The sequence below is a fragment of the Camelus bactrianus genome, chromosome 11 (genome assembly GCF_048773025.1).
Source record: "Camelus bactrianus isolate YW-2024 breed Bactrian camel chromosome 11, ASM4877302v1, whole genome shotgun sequence".
In the NCBI taxonomy this organism is placed as follows: domain Eukaryota; kingdom Metazoa; phylum Chordata; class Mammalia; order Artiodactyla; family Camelidae; genus Camelus; species Camelus bactrianus.
The window spans coordinates 54152207-54176174 of record NC_133549.1 but is presented as its reverse complement, the minus strand read 5'-3'; the positions used below and the strand labels follow the sequence as shown (position 1 = coordinate 54176174).

The 23968-nt window shown below is 32.6% G+C and overlaps 1 protein-coding gene across 3 annotated transcripts in view; it reads left to right on the top strand.

The window, feature by feature from the left end:
- Positions 1 to 23968, top strand: part of PCDH15 (protocadherin related 15) — a 721184-nt gene that overhangs the window by 433195 nt on the left and 264021 nt on the right. For all 3 annotated transcript variants that reach the window (XM_074374029.1, XM_074374028.1, XM_074374030.1), the window contains exon 9: positions 18411 to 18519. In XM_074374029.1, coding sequence (XP_074230130.1) covers positions 18411 to 18519 — 109 coding nt within the window. The remainder of the gene's footprint in view (positions 1 to 18410; positions 18520 to 23968) is intronic.

Below are 23968 nucleotides of genomic sequence, written 5' to 3'. Positions count from 1 at the left end.
TGGTATGATGGTATCCCTGTATCCAAAAGATTATATTAATTTTAAAAACACCAAAATTAATAAGAATAGAGTGACCTTATTTTGGTAACCCTTGGCTGCATACAAATGAAACATTTAAAAAAATTAATAGGCTTTCTACTGCCTTTCCTAGGAAGGGACATGTTTATAAATCATAATAGTGACAAAACTATAATTAATTTTAATAAAGTTAATCTGATATATGATAAACTGGTACTCATTACATTTAAAAATATTATTTTATTCTTCAGTATTTGTTTAAAAGCATACTGTGATTTTATATTACTTACAAATATCACTATTGTTATCATGTAAGTAATGATTCTTCAAAATAGAATTAAAGTTCATGGTTTCTTTCTTTCCTACGATCTTCCTTGCTTCTAATGTCGGGAATTTAGAAGCCATGCTCCTGACACTATTATACAAAGTCTATCTTAATCCTTAAAATTCCTAGGAAAAATTTTTACTTTAGTCTGGATTTTAAAGTCATACTTACACTTGATACAGAAATAATCATTATTTCCATTTCCTTGATCTCTCTTTGAAAGGACTGAGGCTTATTTGTCGTTAAGTTTATTGTCCCTTGGCCCAGAGATTTCTGAAAGCGGTAAAGTGTTTACAAGAATGGAATATAGAGAATGAGTTTCTAGGACTAAACTGAGTCCACATCCTACAGATTTCTCTAGGTTTCAGAAAACACCCAAAGAAGAATCAGTCTATAGCAATGTCCTTGCTCATTATTTAAATGGGCCACCGCAGTAATGGAAAGTCATGAGAATTAAAGTTAAACATTGCTGAAATTTACTGAGGGATCACTCCAAGCTGCTGTCCCTCTGCTTATTTCTGCCACTTCTCAGCTCCTCTCTGTGTGCTTCTCCTTCGGCCTCGTTTGACTGCTCCACTGCTGATCTAGCCTCGCTGAAATCAGTTACATTCGCTGCACCCTTACTTTGATTTGACTCTCCTGCACTAGTCATGATAATTTCTTTTCGTTTCTCTCTGCTGCCATCACAAACAAGGTACATTCTGTCTGAACCCATTCAGAGCTCTCAGGACACAGCTCCAGCTAAACGTTAGGAGCAAAGAGAAGAATTCAATACATTGGCAAGAGGGCCAGTGTTGAGAGTAATTTTCTTTCCAAGGCTGTGGCCTATTTAGTCAAGGCAAGGCCTATTAAATGCCGTGCAATTTGTTATTTTCTAAAAGTGAAATTTTTAGCCCTCCCGCAGCATTCCATTTTGGTGAAGATTACTTTTAAAGTAATTCTAGGTCACTGTCTCCTCAAATGCTGAAGTTGTATAATTTTTCAAGAAGCTTTTCTATAATACATACAGTTTAAAAGATTGAAAGTGAGTAAGAAAGTTTTAAAGGATACAAGGCAAAAAGTGTCCTTTTAATTTGCTCATATTAGAGAGCACACGTTTCTTATTTCAAGTGGAAATAAGAAACACAAATGCTAAATAGAAAATAAAATGAGTTTTAAATTTTATATCAAGGTTTTGTATTGTGAACTATAGCATTAAAATTAGTGTTCCATACACTTACTTTCTAGACAAGACTTTTGGAGAAATAGGCTATCAGATTTATTGAAAAATATTGTCCTTATTAATTTTGAGACTTTACTCATATTGGTTATTATTTTATTGTCTTTATTTCTTATTATCAAATTATTTTATTTTTATTAGAAAAAAATTAAGTGCATAAACAAGTGTTTCAAAAAAATATTTAAGGAGATACCTTTATATACAAAGGTTGTTTTGATATAGAGAGCTCAGTACCTAGCTCCATTGTACTTCTGGCTCTACCCCTAAACGAGTGTTATGATGTCATTCTGCTCTCCCTTATCACTTATTTATATTTGAGGTTATTTGGGAATTTTTCCTCAGTTGAAACTATCACTCAACCCATTTTGGCAGAAGAAATAGTCAGTAGCTTCTCTATTCTAAATGGATTATTAGGTTCGTAGCCGCTCTATTCTATGCAGATTATTACTATAATATTCATTATTGCTTTTCCTTATATCTGTTATTTCTCAGTGAATTTCATTTCTACAGCAAAAATGATCTTCCCTTCCTTGACTGTCCATATTTTCCTACTTTGTCAGCAAAACAAATAAGTTCTGTTTTCAGACGAGAACAAGACATAAATCTAATCCACTCTTTGACCTTCAGCTTCCCCTTGGCTCTCCAGGATTTGCTGTATCTAAGCAACCTCGTCTCTAGTCTTTCATCACTGGCAGAAATGGCTCTAGAATACTGGGTAAAAATCAGAGTGCAGGAGGATGTCCCAAAAAAGGAAAAGAATCACTGAGAGATTGCGAGTTTACCAATTGACCAATTATCTTTTACGTGTGAAGCATCTCTAGGCTCTTCTAATACTGAACAGATGCCATCTGACAGGTTAGTTCGGCACCAGGCCCCATGCACAGAACTATGCATTTAGGAACTGTTTCTCAACACCTTTTAATTGATTATCTATACATATAAAATGGGCAAATATGGATATCTCCCATTTGATGTAAGTTTCACAAGTATGTTGCTAGAAAACAAGTTTCCATCATACGATTTTATTTGAATCAGTGGCTAAATGTATTTGTATGACATTTAACTCTAGCGCCATTGATTTATTGGCATATACTGAAATCATATTTATATAAAGCCCTACACATATAAGCCCACAAGTTTTCTTATTCTAAGAAACAAATCTACGTTTTCAGAAAACTAAATATAAAAAAAAAAATATCATGCATGTCCTAATAGTAGCAGGCTTTTTATTTTTAGGTCCACATTCAGCTTTTCCCAATGAGCAGTTCTATATTTCTGAAAAAAATAAACAAAAGAAGATAATATTTTCCACAAAATGTATCTTCTTTAGGGAACCGTAATTTACCACTGAGTTTATGCTTTTGATACACTTTAACCTCTCTATAAAAACAATGGATAATTTGCTGTACATCACACTGCTCCTGGGAAGCTCAAATATAAAATATAGGATAGGCTGTAACACTCTGCAAAAGTAGGAGGTGATGTTCACATTGCTCAGGTTCATAGTTACCATCCAACCTCTGCTCTCCAAATAATTTGGAAAGTTCCACACAGTATGCACTGCTTTTAATTATTCGCTTTACTATATAGTTACTGATCTTGTCCTCCAATTGTAATTTAAGCTCCTTAACAAGGAAAATCTTGTTTTGCTTTTTTTATCACCCAAAAATAGATTCAGTTCATTATTTGTAGATAGGTACATTCTATCTATCTATCATCAGAATGAGAGAAAGAGAGACTTTTATTTCAAGACGGTGTTTTGGGTATTAGGGATATAGAGATTGTGATCATATACCTTCAGGGAACGTACATTTTAGTGTAGAGAGACAGAAAATTAAAACGTCAATAAATAAGTTAATTTCAGGCACTGATACATATTATGGTGAACACAACATACAACAAATAATATGAATACAAATGAATGAAGGGGTTTTGTTAGCTAGAGTGGTCAAGGGAAGGCTTCTCTGAGGAAGGGGCATTTGAGTTGAGACCTGAGTCATGAGACTGAAGTTTAAAGAAATAGCAAATGCAAAACAGCTGGAAACAGAAAAGTTTGGCACACTTTCATAAGAAAAATAAGAACTGTGAAAAACTCCTATCTGACTTACTGTTTCAAGAACTTTTTAGCCTGTGCTCTCCTTCCATGTACTTGATGGATGACTGAGTGACATTAATTCTTGTGGTTTATATGCCCTTATCGTAATTATATCTGTCAGGGTCTGCCAGAGAAACAGGGCTCATGTCATGTGGTTAAATTGAAGGAATTTAGTACAGGATGCTAGTTACAAATGGATTAGAAGTGAAACAGAGGAGGAGGAAGCAACTCAGAACTGAGCAACAGCAGGAAGCCTCTAGTGTGAATCTTTCTCCTTCAGTGTTTAATCTTGGATTCTGCAGTTATCTGCTGAACATCTGTTCATGCTATGTGCTGACAGAAACACCAAGATGAACTAACCATAGCACTTATGCCCTAGAAACTCAGAGTCTAGTGTGAGAAATAAAACATGCACGAGCGATGTTAAATAGGCAACGCCTGCCCTGCAGATCAATTCCAGCTGGAGGTTCAGGAATAAACTCAAAAAGGAGGTATCATTTGAGCAGAACCTTAAACTATTTTGATACTGAAATCATGTTGGGAACAGCATGAATAAAGGAGTGGACTTGAGGAAATGTAGGTGGTTTACAGTGAATGATAAGTATTTTAGTTGGGCTAGAGCAGTATGTGAATGGAAGAAGGGAGGAATATGATGGAAAGGTAGTAAATTGTAGCCAAATCTTGGGAAACCTTTGGGTACCAAGTTTCAGCATGTAAACTTTAGGAATTGTGACATGAATTGCAAACTATGACCCACAGGCCAAATATGGACTGATGCTTGTTTTTGTTAGGCTCATGAGGAAAGAATGGTTTTTACAGATAAACATTTACAATCTATTTGTTTATAGAGAATACTGACTTTGAACCCCAGTTAAGCAAAGTCTTATCTTCCTCCTAAAACGAATTCCATTTTCCTCCTCAGTAGACCTATATTACCAAAAAAGTACTTTTATTGTTATGTATTGAATTTTCTCAATAAAAATTTAAAAAAAAAATCAGAAAAATAAAGCCAGATTTGCTAGAGTTCAGGGAATGAGAAATACAGTAGTGGGAGGTGCAGTCAGACAGGTAAGTGAGGACTAGAAACAGTGGCCTTACCTACATCATGATGGAAAATCAAAGAGCTCCAAAAAGCACAGGCTTTAAAGTCAGATTTTGATTTAAACTGTACCATTTGCTTCTCAAAGCTTTTGGCAGATTTTATAATGATGGTGTTCTGAAAATTAAATATATAGAATCAAGCACAAGTAGAATATCAATAAATGTCATTCTATTTCCCATCTTTTCAGTTTCTTTAGTAAGTAACTGTGGGGTAATCGATCAGGATAACCAACCTCAAATATTTTCTAAGTAAGCAACGCTGACCGTCTGATTCCTCTTTTCTTTCTTTTTTTAAAAAAATTTTTTTGAAGTACAGTCAGTTGATTCTCCTTTTCTTAAAGCAAGTACTTAATTATTAGTTTCTCTGTTCTTTATTAGATCGTTGCGGAATAAAGTGCTTTTCCATTTGAAACCCCATTTTTTCCCCGTATTTACTGACCAGCCTACCTGTTGCTGTGCTTAGTTAACTGAATTCAGTTGGAAAATAACATCTACACTCAGTCAAGTTGTGTCTGTGAATGTCTTATGCTGCCTGTCTACTAGTTTGAATACTTTATTTTCAACTGGTACTTTTGGGAATAAACTTAGCAGTAGGATTTACTTTCAACTGGTACTTTTGGGAATAAACTTAGCAATAGGCTGCTCAATCATTCAAATTTTGATATTTGGAAACATTTTGTCACAAGAGTACAATCATGGTTTTCAACAATAAGAATCAAAAGAACACCTGAGCTGTTGTTATAAGAGACAGCCAGAACAATGAAAATTCAAATGTACTATAAAGAGTTGTCTAAGTAAAGTTACAATGGGAGTGATATGCAAGTGCTACATATCTTGAGACATTGTCCATCTCTCTCTCTTTTCTTTTTTTTTAAAGTATGGAGAAAGAAATAAAGATCAGGAAGGGAGGAAAATTGTCAGAAAATGTTAGAAGAGTATAAAATGTTTTTTGTAAATCTTTATTGTATGTAAAAATTTCTTGAGTTTTTTTTCAAAATGCACATTACCTAAAACTATCCTCATGCATCATGATTACATTTATTTTCTGAGGTCAGGAATTTTTATTTTTTTTAATCAAACACTTCTTATGCAAATGTAATGGCATCCACACTTTGAAAAATGTCCTTAGTGGGAAATAAGCACATGCTACATAGAAGACATGCTTGCTACCAAAGCAGAAATGGGAAAGAAAAAACTATTTCGTTGAACTTCTGAAGAAAAATGGAAAAGTTTAGCAAATGGTTCTGGAGACTCTGTGGACAAATATCAAGAATGCCATTTGGAAAAGATTTATGAAGCATCTATCAGTGCCCTGCAGGCATCAGCATCCAGAGTTATCAACAGCTCCCCTGTTGTGGTTGAAAGTAGTAGCCTTTATTGCAAGGACAAAATAGAAGTCTGAAAACAAGCCCGAGTCATACTTTTTCAAACACTAAAACTAAATGTTTCAGCTTGTGCTTCCACAAAAAGAGCCAAATTCTTTCAGGGTCCGTCAGTATGCCAGGGATTTAAATGTCACTAATGGTTTGGTTTTGGGGAAGCTCCCATTCTGTTTGTGATTCAGAAGCTGTCTGTGGAAATTGGGTAAGAGTGCATGGAGAGCCATGCTATGGGCTGTCATTACACACCCTCTGCCAAGTATCTTATGCTGTTTTGTGAGGCATAATCCCACCAACTTATGTATCAAAAAATGAGCCTTTTTAAAACATTAGAACCTTATTGTACTAGTGTATCCTGGTATACATTTTAATTTTATTGTTTGTTTATAAATGTTCTATTTACCAAGACAAGACTTGCATAATCTTTACACGTTCTTCTCCTTGCTGTTTGAGTCATGCAGAATACCTCTGGGGTGAGACAGTAGGTATTGTTGGTACCAAGAGGTGCTTCTTTTTCTCTACACAACTTTCAGTATCAAGAAACATCAAAAGCTTAAGGTGTTCTGTTTTCCAAAACAACATCCAGTAGGATAAGGTCAGTCTTTTCAATGCCTGGGATATAATGTATATATAATGATACTGGCCATCCAAAATCACTTATTTATATTTCCCATTTTATTAATTTCAGGAATTTTTCTGAAGCAAAATTAAAATGTGGGTATAATTTCTGCCATTGTACTTTTTCTAAAGCTGATGCACAAATTGATTCTATGTTTAAAAATGTCAACATATCTGATTAAATGTAACTGGAAAATGCCACAAACATCTTTTCCTCTAGCTAATATTAAATGTCTATATGGTCTATTAAATTAAAAATACAGCATTTTAGGGTGTAAGATTAGTGCAAGTGGTAGAGCACATGCTAAGCATGCACAAGGTCCTGGGCTCAATCCCCAGTGCCTCCTCTAAAACTAAATAAATGAATAAACCTAATTACCTTCCCCTCACTCAAAAAAAAGTTAATAAAAATAATTTTTAAAATACAGCATTTTATATCTAAAATCCAGGATAAAAAGCACTAAAACAGTTATCTTTCAAACCAGTTATGAAAAGGAGCAATTATTTATATTATTTGATTTATAGAAGAATTTAATTATGAATATTTTAATATAAACAGGGTAAGGTGACAAAATTATTTTAATAAATGTTATGTATAAAATCAAGACACTAATCACTAATATTTCTTCTTCACTGGTCCAGATTTACAAGGCAATAAAAACAATGGATTAATATTTCTGTTTTTAATTAACAAAATAGTTTATTGCTGTTCTTGAGAAGACTCCATTTGGCAATAGCTTGTGGAAAAGAATATATAGGGCTCAAATTCTAAATAATCTTCTAAGTTATTATACTTAATAATGAATGTTCTACAGCAAATATATCCATCTTCTTAGGAGCATCTGATTATGAAATATTTTTTGATTTAAATTCCTTTTCAGTATAACTTAAGATTCACACTAGCATCTTTAAGAGTAGAATTTAAAAACAAAGTGAACAAATACAGAAGTTGAATGCTGCCAAAAATCATAGTTCATATCTGTGGCAAAATTCAGAAATGATTCCATCAGTGACACTGTAAAAAGGTTATGACTTCATACAGAAGGAGAATGTACTTTGTGGAACAATTATTCTATGGTCTGTATTATATATTATATAGAACTATAAATCAGTAAAAGATGTGATTCACTGCCACAGAATTCTCACAATTCTCAGTGTTCACAAAGCATCTACAATATGCTAGGCAATATGCTTAATGAACCATATTATTTTTATTATTACTGTTAGTTGTAGCATTTTAATATGCTGAGTGTAAAGGATATGCTACTTTGTGTTAGTTTGGTATCATGGACATATTCAAAAAGATGCAGGGAAAAGCATTAATTTTCATATTCTTATACAGAATAACAGTCTAATCAATATTTGAAAATTGCTGTAAAAACACTGAATTAATTTTACTAAATTTAAAAAATACTTCCTATTCATTTTATTTTTTCCAGCTCTGAATTATGAATTTAAAATTCATTTTTCTCCAGTAAACTCAACCCCAGTAAAATTTATCACCAGTCATTCTTTTTCCCAAAGTTGTCTTCTTCAGGCTTTTCTAACTACCAGCTCTATTGTGCTGCAATTATTTTACTCCCAGAATTCACACAATAGCCAAAAACTTAGTTTTTTCATTGAGTAACTGGTATTTGAGTGTCTGTAGTGTGTGAGACACAAAGTAAGGCACTGATAATGAAAGAAACAGTAATAGGCCTTCTCTTCAATGTACTTATATTTCACATTAAAAAGAAATTTATACATAAGTAGAATAAGAAGACATTTAAAAACTAATATTTATTTAATGTTATCTTGGGACAGTCATACAAGGGACTGCAAAAATTACTTTCTTTTTTAAGCTGATAAAAGATCTGTGATTAAATTGACATGACATTAATTGGTATAAGTTAGTATTACTATTATACACTTAGAATGCTGAATTGCAGAAGGATTAAGTGTTCAGCACAGTTTCAGACCTTGGTCTTTCTAGCTCTGAAGGCCACATGCTTTCCTCTGGACTGCACTGCTGTATAATATACGACGAACTAGGGACATGAGAGTTCTGAGCAATGGTCTAATGCAGGTAAAAGCTACAACCATGACAATAAAGAAAAAGCAATTATGTTTCTATTTGGAAAAGTTAGAGGAGAAGGCTTTCTCTCAAAATGTCAATCTTATTCATAAGTGAAAACAGTTTTATCTAACACCTCTTTTATCTTGTCGTTTTCCTGCTCATAAACCTAGAGTGGAAAGGTCTGGACTGAAATGGCAGGTAGCTTTTGGGTACCTGATTTATCTTTGTCCATAGCCATACTGAGATGCTTATGGAGACATAGAAAAGAGATGAAAAGTAGCATCAACACTGGAAACAAGGAATCTAAGTTAGATTTTTTGCCAGGACGACTGTAAGATGGTTGCAGTCTTGAAAGAGAAAGTAGAAAACTACAGACAAGAATAAAAATAGAAATTCAGGTTCCCACCACAGAAATATGGAACCTTTACAGTCACAAAGGCATCAATCAATCACTACACTGGTTTAAACACATGTGGATCCCATGAAAGATTCTGCAACCTAGAAAAAAGAATATTTTATATTCAAGATAGAGAAAAAAGTTAGTAAGAAGATGTACTAGAAGTAATATAAGTTTTTTATTAAAAATTTGAGTTTCAGATGAAACTCAAAGAATTAAATATATAAAACATTAGATTAAGGGTTTAATAAAGGTACTCATAGAGAAGAAAGTAGAACTGGAATGGTAAAACTATAAAGAGATTAAAGACAAAATATACAACTGAATATACAGAAGACAAAGAATGCAATATTGTTAATAACTATTTATAACTAATACTTAAAATTTGCTAGGAAGATTGTCATAGGTATTTTACAAACATTTCTTCAGTTAATTATCAAATCTTATAGGAAAGAAGGTAATATTACTTTCTTTATTTTATAGGTTAGTACAGGGTGAAGCTCACAGAAGCTAGCTAAATTGAGAGGCAAAACTCAGTCTATATTGTCCTGGTTAACAAAAGAATATTGTTAGCATCTTAGAGTACTTACTCCTCATTATGTTTGAGAAATCTTCTGGACTACAGAGGAGTTAACAAGGAGAATAAGAAAATAAAGATCAGATGGCCAAATAAAAATATAATTAATTTGTGTTGATAAAGAAACCAGATAAAGAAAGCAAGTACAATAACCGAGATAATGTAGAAAGAAAGGGGGGACAAACCTGCAGGATTTTATAAAGCATCTATTTTTGCAGATTGAAAGTTTTCAAAGCATGAAACAGTTAAGATAAAGAGAGTAATACAGGCATACTGTGGAGATACTAACAAGGACAGCAGTATTGTTGGGGGGGTTGTGTGTGACTGTGTGGACTGGGAGGTACGTTTGTGACGAATTAGAGACGCTAACAAATGCAGTTATTTGGCATTTCATCATCTTTGTCTCCACCAATTTTGTTGCTACTTTTTTTTTTTTAATATAAATCTAGATTATTTGGAGCCGAATTCCTTATTTTAAGTCATTGTATGTCTTTCCAGTGCTAGTTTCCTCACACACACACACACACAATTTTAAACTTCATTGGTCTTATATAATAGCGGAGATCTCAATTTCTATTTTAAATTATTGTAGACATGGAAAATTAAGATTTTTAACAGTGTACTAGAATATGACAGAAACATAGGATCAATAGGTTTTCAAAGGAGATTAAATTTTAGGCAGATGTCCATTTAAGATGGGAAAAGGAGGGAAAGCAAAGAGTTTTTAAAACTAGTTGTACTTCTATTAAAAAAAATAGGCTAAAATTCCAGCCACAGGTTGGTGAATATTATGTTTTCTATTTAGCTTTCTTGATCAATTTAAGCATTAAATTTAAAATGTTGAAACCATAATACCTGAAAATAAATATAATTCAACATTTATATAATAGTCAGATGGTGAAAGACTATCAAAGCAGAAGTCAAAAAGGGAAAAAAATGATATATTTGAGTACATAAAAGCACCAAGCTTCTAGATGTCAAAAACAAATAACATTAAAAGACAAACAACATACTGAAAATATTTTTAAGACTGGTAACAAAGTGTTGATTTTTGTGCTATGCACATATGCCATGGAAATACAATTTTAAAGTGCTAAAATTTAAAAAGAAAATAGGCAAAGAAAATAAACAGAAGAAACATAGATAAATATATCAAATAAATTATGCTATCAACCAAAAAAATACAAAATTAAACCTTACCCTTATTTAGCAATATTCCAGATATATATATCACCCTTAGTATTGACAAGTATGTGCTGTTATAAACACACAACACTGAGGGGGAAATAAATCATTACAATCTTTCTGGAAAGCCATCTGGCAATTTGTACAGAAGAGATCAACATGTGCTCATTTCTTGATCCAGAAATTCCAAATCCAGGAATTTAACCTATGAATATAATTAAAGACATCACAGTGATGAACACATTATATTTGTTGTCAAATCAATGTAAGCAACTTAAGTGTACAACTATAAGCCTAATTAAAACTTTAGTGAAGGTTGCACATTATTGCAAATTGTGTTTTTGAAGCATATTCATTGCCTTAGAACAATGGTTATAATATAATGTGAGATAAAAATAACAAAAAGTTTATACATGCAAAGTGCTGAAATATCATTGTGTAAATAGGTAGATAGATGATACATAGATGATAAATATTGATAGAAAATACCTCAGAATATTAACAATGGTTATTATGGGGTTGTAGCATTTAAAGTATTTTTTCTTTGTATTTTTCTGTACCTGTAAGATACTCTAGGATAATTTTTGCCATTAGAAAGGCAAAAAAAAAAAAAAAATAATATGTTTGCTAATCATCTGTAGAAGTTTTCCATTGCCAACTATATGAAAATTAAACAGCACTGTTTATGATGCACTTTAGTAACTCTCCTCAAAATGTTCCTAGATTATCTCTCTCTATGTCTGTCTGTCTGTCTGTCTATTTATCTATCTGTCATAAGTTGTGTGGTTTTTGAAAACACCCTTAGGCCCAAGCCTCCATCAGATGCAGACGTATCTTTTATTTCTATTCTTCTCACCTTTGATATATGGATCAAAATTTGCTTCATTCAGAGGTAGCATATAGCTCAAGTGGCAGAGTGCATGCTTAGCATGCACAAGGTCCTGGGTTCAATCCCCAGTAACTCCTCCAAATATAAATAAATAAATAAACTCAATTACCTCCCCTCATAAAACAAAACCAAAAAAATACTGCTTTATTCAAGCTGCATGTGGTTGAATTTCTTTGATTCCTGTTATTTGGAATAATTCATTCGTAATACTTGAGCATGTGAGTTTTCTACCGGAGCTCTCTTTTAATATTTATTGATGTCTTTATAAAATTCTTTTCTAAATTAACTCATGTTCATATACTCTGAGTCCCCATCCTCATGACTGTGAGCTCCTGAGTAATTCCAGAACTCACCTAATTTGCTTTACACTAATTTGAACAGTTATTAAGAGTTCTTTGCACACACCAAGTGCTCAATACATATATATATAACTTACTGAATATTTATAAATTAAGGAGTTACCACAAAATTTTTCAGTCAAAGGGTAGTGAATGAGGTTTTAAAATTAAAAAAAAAAATTGGGGGGTAATTAGGTTTGTTTATTTAATTATTTTTTTAATGGAGGTACTAGGGATTGAACCCAGGTCCTCATGCAAGCTGGACATGTGCTCTACCACTGAGCAATGCCCTCCCCCTGGGAATGAGTTTTGAAATTGAATGTGAAATTGTAATGTGTCTGAGTCTATAGGAAAAGAATTTCACTGAAGCTTCCTTTTAACAAAGTAAAATGAAATGTTCATTTTGAGTGAGTATTCAACTCCCTGATACACATCTTAAAATTATGTTTAAGTATAATCATTAAATAATTTGCTTTGCAGGTTTTACATGTAAATCTCTGTTTAAAATTAAATAGTAATGGTAGATAGCCCCCCTTCGTTCCCTCAAACATCTGATCAATTGTGCAATCCTAAATAAACCTTCAAGATTCATGTCAGTGTCATATTTTCAGGAAAATATGCAAGATCTGGTTTCAAATAAACTTTCAGCTTGAAATTTAAAAATTTCCATCTCTTTCTCTGTTTATAACTTGGAGTCAATTTTAATGTCATTATTACACAATTAAAAAGAATAACAATTTAAACTATACTAGCTATAACAATTTACATATAATAAGCATGCCACTTACTGTTTTCTATTTTCACATACATTTTTTTCATGAAACCTCATACGAATTTTGAAATTTAGATATTATTAACCTCACTTTGAAAATTAGGATTCAAGCTCTGAAGAATTAAATAATTCATTAAAAATTGACTAGTAAGAAGTTCGGCATGTTTTGTTGCAGGATACAGGATTTCACCACTCAGTGTACTGGAATGTTTATGTGACTATTGATTGTAACACCCAAAAGTCCATCTCAGTGAAGGACTTTGAGCTTTACCTCTGTATTTTGATCCACTCCTGTGGCCACATTATTTTTTCCCTCCAGCTGTGTGCAATAACTTTGTGAGCATAAAGATCTCGTAAAATATCAGTGTGTGTATTTGGATGTCCCACAGAAGCCCAGAGGGCAAGGTGAGGATCAATGGGGGTGAAGAATACTCTAAATAATTGAGAGCTGAGAAGCCCTTTATTCAGCAGTTCTCGAGGGTCTGTGTGCCACATAAGTTTCTGGTGCTACAGATACGAAAGTAAATAGACCTCATTCCGGCTCTCAAGACGGGCATTGGCAGGGAAACTCAGACGTACAAGCGAGAGCGTTCAATACATTTTGATATGGATGAGCACAATATTCTCTGAATCGTTACAGATAAGGGAAAATTATTGACTATCCCTCAGGTGATCAGAGTATGAGTGCAGGTAGAGGAAATAGCCAAGTATAAATGAAAAGAGAAAGGAATAAACAGGACTACATTAAAATAAGAAACTTTTCTTCAACGAGACATTATTAATAGGGTCTAAATGTTAACCAGGGTGGGAAATGTTTACAAAACATTAAGATGACAAAAAAGACATATCAAGGTCAAATATGCAATTGAAAGGATATTTAAATGCACCTTTTGAATACGTCAGTCACAGTTTATAAGGTAAAAAAGATATCTGAAAAAATTTCAGGTACACCTTGGAATACATGGAAATAATAAAACAAGAGTATTTTTTGTTAGTTCCTTGGTCTGTTTTTGGTTTTTTTTTTGAAAGGTGACATAAAGTTCCAGTGATCAGGCAGGAGCTGATAAGATTTTCAAGGGCCATAGCTATGTCAGTATTCCACACGTGTGCTCCTTGCTCCTCCATTTAGGGATGGGGATTACCAAAACTGTTTGGAAGACTTTGAGAAGAACCAGACATCATCTATATTGTAGTATATTAACTTCAAAGATGTGTGTGAATGTTCCACTTGTGTTTCTTCTGTGATCACATAAAAAGTTCAAAGGAATGGGCTTGGCCTATGCCACCCATCCTAATATTACATTTTTTACATTTTTCAAATATTCACAAGGAAGAGATCATTTCAAAATAATCTGACACTTTTTCAAACAATCTGATATTTCTGCCACTTGAAAAAAGCAGAACTAATCAAAGAGAAACAGATATGGTGATGGGGGCCTCTTAAGGAAATGTGTTAAGTGTATATGTGTCTATATGAGAGTATGTGTGAACATGTTAGATTTCTTTTTTGTGTCAGATATACAAAAATAGACAAGAATCTGGCTAAGTATATTTTTTCATAAGCTTCTGGGAAAAATAGTTCACTTACAATATAATATGAGATGAGAATAACAATGTCCACAAATTGTGTTAACAATTGTGTAACAAATTTTCTTTCATGTAGTCTAAATCTTATTTTTTTGTTAAAGAGAATATAATAGATTTTAAGTACCAACTGGCTATTAAGTAAGGTTTCTTAAGGATATTGAAAAAAGAGAAGTTCTTAGTGTAAAGCACATATAAAATTTAATGAAAGTGATTTATTAATAAATGGTAAGTTCAGTTATTTAAGTATTAAATTATATAGTTCAGTAAAATTTTGGATCACTTAATTATCATTGCTAGAATATATTTATAGTTGATGATGTTTTTACTATTTTAACATAACTGTCCTCTTCCTAAATGCTATAAAATTATTTGATTAAAATATAGACCACAAATCTAAGCAATGATGATGAGTCTAGTATTATATAAATACAAGTGTGGACATTAGAGTCAAAATTAAGAATTATAATACTTGCAGACAATATGCCAGAGATTCAAGTCATTCTATGAGCTCAGTTTACCTTTGCAGAGTTATCTATAAATATATTTTTCTACCATAACAGGCAAGGCTTTCTATAGACCACTCTTGGGTATCATTAAAATGTCTTCATTTAATTTAAAACACTTTAGCAGTTTTAGTGTAATATTATGTGTATGTTACTCATATGAAGATATCACTCAAAGCCTGAATTGAAAGATATTTAGAATTTAAACAGGCTTTTGTTATTTGTATCTCAACCAAGGTTGAAAGATTTACTAATTAGTTACTAAATGAGTCTTTATTTTTTTAATTTACTGCTTCATTGACTTGTATGATAAATAATAGATATTAGTTTATATTGGTGAAATAAAAACTATTTAAGATATAAGGACTGGCTAAAATTATTTTAAAGACAGTCTACCCATTCATGATACAGAGTTAAGAACCGAATGAATTATGTGCCCTTTTATTAGGATTGGTATCATAGGCTGAATGGCTGAATCCTAGAGTTCTAATGAATATATATATAATTTTATAACTCTGACTTAAATGCTGCTTATCTTTAAGAAAAAAATGTGTAAAAAATTTAACATTTAACATTATCATCCTAAATAGAACATAGCATCCTTTGTTACTATATTTTTCTAGTGAGAGATAATCTTAGGAATAGTATTTGAGAATTCATTCTTTTTTACTTTTAAAGCTATATTTTCTGACAAACATTAATGATAGCAGAAGAAAAATTTTTTCTTAAGGTAAGTTGCTAGTCTCTACATCACAAAATTTTGGTTCTAATAAGTTATCTAAGACAACTACACTTATCCCAATTTTCTATAAACTTATTGAAGCCTTTACCAAGAGGGTTTATTTTATTTATTCTCTCTAGTGCAATTTACCTATTTCTTTATAGTATTAAAGATAGTACCTAGTACGGTGACTACATAGTCAAACAAGACTGAATGGCTCTAAATAAATGGCTTTCATCTTACTTCCCCTCACCTCCAGACCCACTCTCTTGACATACTTACACTTTGCTATATCCATGTTTAATTCTTCTGATGGTTTACCAGTGTAATACTAAATAGCACGTGTTTCTTTTTATTTCTTTAGTTCTCACTATATGGTATTTACTAACAACCAACTATGAAAGATGAGGAATTTAATTAGCATTTCTCCCTCTTGATTTTGTTTGCTATGCTATTTTTAGTTTTCCTTTCGTTTATATAACTTCAAATTATTAAAACTCCATTTCTCATTCCAGCAGCTTTAGATAGTATATACTGATTTTAAACTATATGACTAATTACCAAACTGAAACCACTTATGGGTTGGTTACATAGCAACTCCATAGAAATAATCAGAGTGAAGCTGATCAACAGAGATACCCTAAATGTCATGATCTGTTCACATTTAGTACTCAAATACAAGAGCTCATATTTAATTTTTAAAAAATTCTAGATAAGTAACAAAGTTATGTCAAAAAGCTGGAGATTTTAGGATCCTTTGGATCCCTGACTATGGGAAGGAGGGTGGGATTGCAGAAAATCCTGTTACTTGAAAAGCCTTATCAAAGTCTGAGTAGAGGTGCACTTTCAGAAAGGCTCTGGCAGATTTAATTAGTTGAACCAAGACTAAAATAGCTTAGCTGTAAGCTGACTTTAGCTAAAACAGATTCCTTTGAGAAATGTCTAGAGAGACTGATCAACCCTTAACTTCTATATTCAAACATGTACTTTGGAGAATCTCAGAGTTTTTCAGTTTAAGGAGAAATACAGATATTACATAGATAGCAAACTGACTTTTGGGAAGGTATGTATGTGAGAGAGAGAGAAAGAGGAAGAAAGGGGGAGATGAAGAGGAACATTTTTAGCAATATTATAGGAAAATATTGATAGCACATAGACCACTGAGAGCCCATTAGAGATTACAAACTGAACTGAGCCCCTAAAATGTATGTAAGCTTTAAATTATTGGTCAGTGATTATCTTTAAATATTACAATTTCTATAGCATAACAGTAATATACTTAATATAACTTAATCAACATTGAGCGTTGTGCATAATGGTTAATATAATTGCTTTTTTGGTTTTATTTAGAATGCCACAGCTATACATTTCTGCTGAGATTAGAAGCTCCTGATTTTGTATAGCAGTGCATGATATGTTTCAAGATTATGTTATTTGAGAGAAGATAATGTAAAAGAACATTGTAACAATTCCTTAGAACCTGAAATATTGAGATAGATTCTGTTTCTCTTCAAAATTACCACTTATATAATTGGAATGAGGGTTGCAAAGACTTAAAGCAGTATTTTCCCAACTGTGTTCTAAGGGTATTAGTTCAAGGGGATGTTAATGGATAGTTCTAGAAAATGTACCAGTAATACCCCGTTCTTGACAGTCGTTATGCAAACTAGCTCACCTAAGTCTCTGGAAAGACCTGCAGTACAGTAAATTGACTTTTTGAAATGTTATTTCATACGATGTTTTCTGAACTTATCTCTGCAAAGTGCACATTTGTCTTTTCAGCACACCTATTATGATCTAACACTGGGGTCAGCAAACTACCTCCTACTCACCACTTATTTTTACAAATAAAATTTTATTGCAACACAGCCATGCCTGCTTATTGCATTTGTGTTACAAAGGCAAAGCTGAACAGCTGCATCAGAGACAGGCCAGCAAAGTCTAAGCATTTTTATTATCTGATCTTTCACAGAAAAATGTTTGCCAGTCCTGATAGCAGAACAGGATACCATTGGACATCACTCTGGGAAACACTGACTTACAGAAATGTATTATAATTTTAAACAGGATGTTCTTTCAGATAATTATAAATTAAATGTACATACCTGCATGATATGTAGTTAATTTTAACTCTATGAAATATGCAATGATGGGGCTTTGATTTCTATTGAATTAAAGCATCAATTTTTAAAGCTTTTATTTTAATATAATTAATTTATGTGAAACTTTAAACTATCATTTAGGAAGAAAAGAATATAACTATTCCTACAAATTTTGTCTAAAGCCAAAGAGGAAAACTATAGTTGATAGCCTTTTATTTCTTTTGATTAAATTATTTAGGGAAGATTCAAAGTTTATTGATATCTTTCTTCCTTGCTTTCCTTTTAGGAGAAATTTATTGATATAAAGTCCTATGTATGAAATTACTGTGCTTTTTCATTTGACTTTGAGGACACCTTGCTCCCTCTTCAAATTTAAAATTAACTAGTCTAAGGTGTTAAATTACAAATCTCAAGATCTGAGTTTAACTACTGGCTCAAGGGTTATCTAGCTATCCAAACTATAACATCTGAGTGTTGATTCTATCTGAACTAATGAAGCTGAACTAACCTCTGATTTTTTTTTTCCAGGAAGAACTGAACCCCATCATTGTTACTCCACCAATCCAAGCCATTGATAAGGACCGGAATATTCAGCCACCATCAGATAGGCCAGGCATCCTTTATTCCATCCTTGTTGGTTCGTATCTGCTAACATTTGACTTTCTCAGTTATAGCTCTAGAATCATGTATAAAAACATGTATAAAGAATTGTTTCAATTAAAAAAACCCTCTTTTATAACAAAAACTTTCTTTTTGGAAATTATTGGATTTTTTTATGTATAAATAAATTTAAAAATAACTAATTTCTTCCTTAGAATTAATTTCAGTGAAACATGTAGAATAACAAAGAGAAACACTTTTATTGAAGAAGTAAAACAACTTAAAAAGTAGGATTTAGTCTACCTATTGGTAATTTTCTCTGTATCACCTTATAAAGAATTCTCTAAGAAAAAATTGAAAAATCAATTGAAAAACATTGACTGCTTTACTGGTATTTTATCATTGGTTGGATACCATTACATAATTCTGAAAATATATAACTATTAAATAAGAGCTATTGGAGCCATATGGAAGAAGAAGGGTCATGATTAGCCCAAGGGCACACAACATGTTGTATACCCTTGGCTGATTTTCCCTTGAAACATTTCACAGAAGACATCCTAATCCATTCTTGTACATTTCTGCTAGTTGTGCTGAAAGCAAAAATGATGAGAATGCTACTCCTCTCAAATTGCTTTTGCTAAAATATGTATGTTGCTGCTTTGCATGGTTTATAGTCTCCAGAAAGACAGATACATGTAAGACAGACCATACATCTCTTAATGAAGAAGGGATCGCTTTTGAAGTATGTTTGAGAATATTCATTGAAATTCAACTCTACCCTCAACTTCTTCCCACCCCAGTGCCTCCAGCCTGGGTGTATGTACACATGTATAGCAACACAACCACCTACAGACGTTAGACAGTTTTAAAAATATGATGCTATATCCTACTTAGAAATGGTGTCTGTAAAGAAAATTCAAGTAATTCTGTTTCAAGCCTGTGGTGTCTAGAACTACACACATATTATAAGTCATTGCAGAAATTAGACTATATATATCTGTATCTTTATATCTATATCTATATCTATATTTTAATGGAGGTGCTATGGATTGAACCCAGGACCTTATGCATGCCAAGCACGCTCTACTACTGAACCTCATGTAACCAATTTTTAATGTCATAGTTTATCTTTGTTTTTTTTCCTGATATTCATATATTCATATATACATAATTATTTTATTATATATACACATATTCCCTTCTTTTTATGTGTACACATCATAGTATGTTACAGTTATCATACCATGTGCACTTTTCTCCAAATCGCTTTCTCACTTAATGCATCTGAAAATAACTCTATAGTGACAGATGAAGATACTCAGCATTCATTTTTTATATTTGAATTATCATCCACTTGAGGATGTATCACCATTTATTCAACCAGACCACTATTGATGTATATTTAGGTGATTACTTGTCTTTTATTATTATTATGTACAAATTTCCTAGAAATGGGATTTCTGGGTCAAAAGTAAATACTAGTAAGATTTTCCCCAATTTGTTTTACTATAGTAAGGTACACATAAAGTTTACCATCTTAACCATTTTTAAGTGTACAGTTAAGAGGTGTTAAATGCATTCAGAATGTTGTGTCCAGAACTCTTTTCATCTTACAAAACTAAAACTCTATACTCATTAAACAATATTTACTTATTCCCCACTTTCCCTTAACCCCTGGCAACCACCATTGTACTTTATGTCTCTACTCCATGATTTTACTCTTCTGAGTACTTCACATAAGTGGAATCATATAGCATTTGTCTTTTTATGATTGACTCATTTCACTGAATATAATATCTTCAAGGTTCATTCATATTGTAGCATATGTCAGCTTTTCACTTTCAATCTATCTGTGTGTTTGGATCTAAAATGAATCTCTTACGGACAGCATATGGTTGGATCACATTTTTTACACATTTTGTTATCCTTGTCTTTGGTGCATTTCATCCACTGACATTTAAAGTGATTACTGATAAGGAGGTCCTTATTTCTGTCATTTTTCTGCTTTTTTTCCAAATGTGCCATAGCTTTTCCATCACTTATTTTCTGCATTTCTGTCTTCTTTTGTTTTTAGTTGATTTTTTTCAAGTGAAATCTTTAAATTCGTCTTACTTTCTTTTGTATATATTCTATAACTATCTTCTTTGTCTTTACAATGGGAATTATGTTTAGCATCCTCAAATTATAGCACTTTAATTTGAATTTGTACCAACTTAACTTCAGGAATATACAAAAGCTTTGCTCCTTTTTCGATCAGTACCTACCTTTTTCATATGACATCATAAAGTTATATATTTTTACATTGTGTGCCTGAAAACATAAACTAATAATTACAAGTGATTTAGCCTCTTATAATTATGTAGAAAACACAAAGCAGGGTTATAAATTGTTGTTATTATAATACTAGCTTTTATAGTTACCCATGTATTTATTGACATCTTTATTTCTTTCTTCTGTTTTGAGTTAAAATCTGTTTTCCCTTTATTTCAACCTGCAGGATTCCCTTGAGCATTTCTTGCAGGGCAGGTTGAGCGGTAACTCTCAGCTTTTGTTTATCTGGAAATGTGCTAATTTCTCTGCCACTTTTGAAAGGCAGTTTTGCTGAATATAGGATTCTTTTTTGACTTTTTTTTTTCTTTTAGCACTTTGAATAAATTAGCCCATTACCTATTGGCCTTAAAAGTTTCTGATGAGAAATATGCTGCTAATATTACTGAGGTTCCTCTGTAGGTCATGAGTCACTCTGCTCTAGCTGCTTTCAAGAGTCTATCTTTGTCTTCTGAGTTTGATGAGAATGTGTCTTTGTGTAAGTCTCTTTGAATTCACCTTATGTGGATTTCATTGAGCTTCCTGGATGCTGATATTGATTTTTTTTTTTTTTATCAAACTTGAGAAGTTTTCAGCATTATTTCTTCAAATATTTTTTCTACTCTTTCTTTTCCTTCTGGAACTCCCACAGTGTGTATATTGATCTGTTTGATAGTGTCCCACAAATCCATTAGGCACTGTTTATTTTCCTGCAATCCTTATTTCTTTCTATTTCTCAGACTCTCTAATTTCCATTGCCCTGTATTTAAACTCATTTGGCTTCTTTTTCTGCCTGGTCATCAATTCTTTCTTCTGCCTGCTTAAATCTGCCTTTGAAACTCTCGAGTGAATTTTTCATTTCAGTTATTGTACTATTCAGCTCTAGAATTTTTTATGGCTTCTTTTTTTAGATTTTCTATATCTTTAGTGATATTTCCATTTGTTCATACATCACTTATTTGCCTTCTTCTATGTCCTCCTTTAGTTCTTTGAGCATCTGTAAGACAGTTGTTTTAATTTCCTTGTCTAGTAAGGCATCCATCAGGTGTTTTTCAGGGACAGATTCTGTTGCTTTATTTTTCCCCCCTTTGTAATGGGCCATACCTTCCTGTTTCTTTGCACATCTTGTGTTTTTTGATTAAAAACTAGAAATTTAAATCTAATAAAGGGGTAGTTCTGGAAATAGATTCTCCCATTTCCTCAGGTGTTGCTGGGTTTTGTTTTGTTTGTTTACTTATTTACTTTTTATTTTTATAGTCTGTCTCTGTGCTGAGGATTAGTCTGAGGTATAAATTTAAGGTCTCCTTAGGTTTTTTCTGAGTATATGCCTTTTCCTGGGCATACATAGTGCCTTTCTAATTTACTTTTGTTTTTGAATATTCTAGTCTTTAATGTCAGTCTTTCAAAGGGGAAAAAAATAGAAAAATAAAAGGGGGAAAAAGGATGCTGACCCTTTAAATCCCGTGGAAGTCACTTCAGTCTAGGGGGAGGGGCTTGCAACAGTGAGGGGAGATGCAACAACAATGGCTGCCTGCTGCTTTGTGATCAGAAGCAGCTTTCGCCCATCAGAGCACAGATGTCTGATATTTGTAGAAAAGGGTCCTTTTGCTCACCCAGGTTCCCACAAGCAGTGTGCAAGCTGCTGCAGAAACAGGTGCACAGCTGCCTGCCAAAGGGCTGAGGGGTAACTGTTACTGTGTTAAGAATTGTGATTGATGGAAATTAATCACAATTCATGGTCCAACCCTTCTCCTAGATTTTGCAAGACTTCAGCAGAATCTAGAGTTCCAAAATAGTTACATCAGACAGATTCTGCCAGTGTAATTGTTTCTAGGTGAGGAGATATATTCCTGGTGCTTCCTACTCTGGTATCTTCCCAGAATCCCTTAACACTCACATGATTTTGGTAGATTAATGCTATCTGTCCATCATAGATTTTGTAATACTCTTTTAATAACATCAGAAATGTTTGAAAGTGCATGTTTTCTCACAGGCTCACCAATAGAGTACAGTGTCCACCTTGGACCATTGCTAATTGAACAAGAGAGAAATGGAATCTCAGTATGGTTTTAATTTGAGTTTTTCTTCTTTTGTATAAAGGTGAATATCTTTGTGTGTGGTCAAGAGTCATTTGCCTTTCTCTTTCTGTGAACTATCTGTTTTTTCTAGCCCAACCCTTTGAAAATATATTGCTGATCTTTTACTTTTCTAATTTATAAATCTACATACGTTAGGGACACGAGCTTTTGTCTCTGACATAAATACAAATATTTTTCCTAGTTTGTCCCCTGTGGTTTTACTTTGTTTATTGTGTCTTGCCATGCAAATTCATAATGCCATCAAATTTATATCTCTTTTCCATCATTGATTCTTTATTTTGAACCATAGTTAGGCAAGGTATGCTCATTTTCACATTAGAGTACAATTCATCCATGTTTTCATCTATTACTAGAACTTGTACTGTTATGTTGTTTATTGTGCATGAATATCTTCTCCATTTGGGGTTTGCTCTAGTATATTATATGAAGAATAGATACAATTTTATCATTTTCTGTATGACTCTCCTATTAGGTAAATGCTCCTATTCAAAAATCTATTTTCTCCTACTGTTTTGAGATGACTCCTTTATCATATGCTACATTTTCATGTGCAATTTTGACTATTTCTGGATTTTCAAGTCTATTTTACAGGCATAAACTTTTCCCTCTCACATAATTTCCAGGAAAATTTCCCTTCTTGTCTCAGAGTTGAAGAAAAGGAGTATAGCAATTAACCCATTTTTTGATATGTTTGGGTTCTGTCAACCTGGGTTTGAATGCAAGCTCTGTCTTGCATTTTCTCTTTGGCTTAGGACAAGTTATTTAATACTGGAAATCTCCTAAGTCCTCTTGTGTGAAATAGGAATGATTTATAGAGTTATTAATGATTGTTTACATAAAGCATTTAGCACAGTGTAAGATTCAATAATTGACAGCCATGTTATTTTATTATCATTATTGTTTTGCCAAATGCATATATTCTGCAGTTATATGACTTCACCTCTACTTTATCTTCACTTTGAGAAAAAGAATGTTAACAGTATACAAAGGAAGATGATATAACTGATGGAAATTTCTGTAAGAAATGTATTTCAACTCACTAAAATGTCTACATTTAAGAAATAGCTTCTCTACACT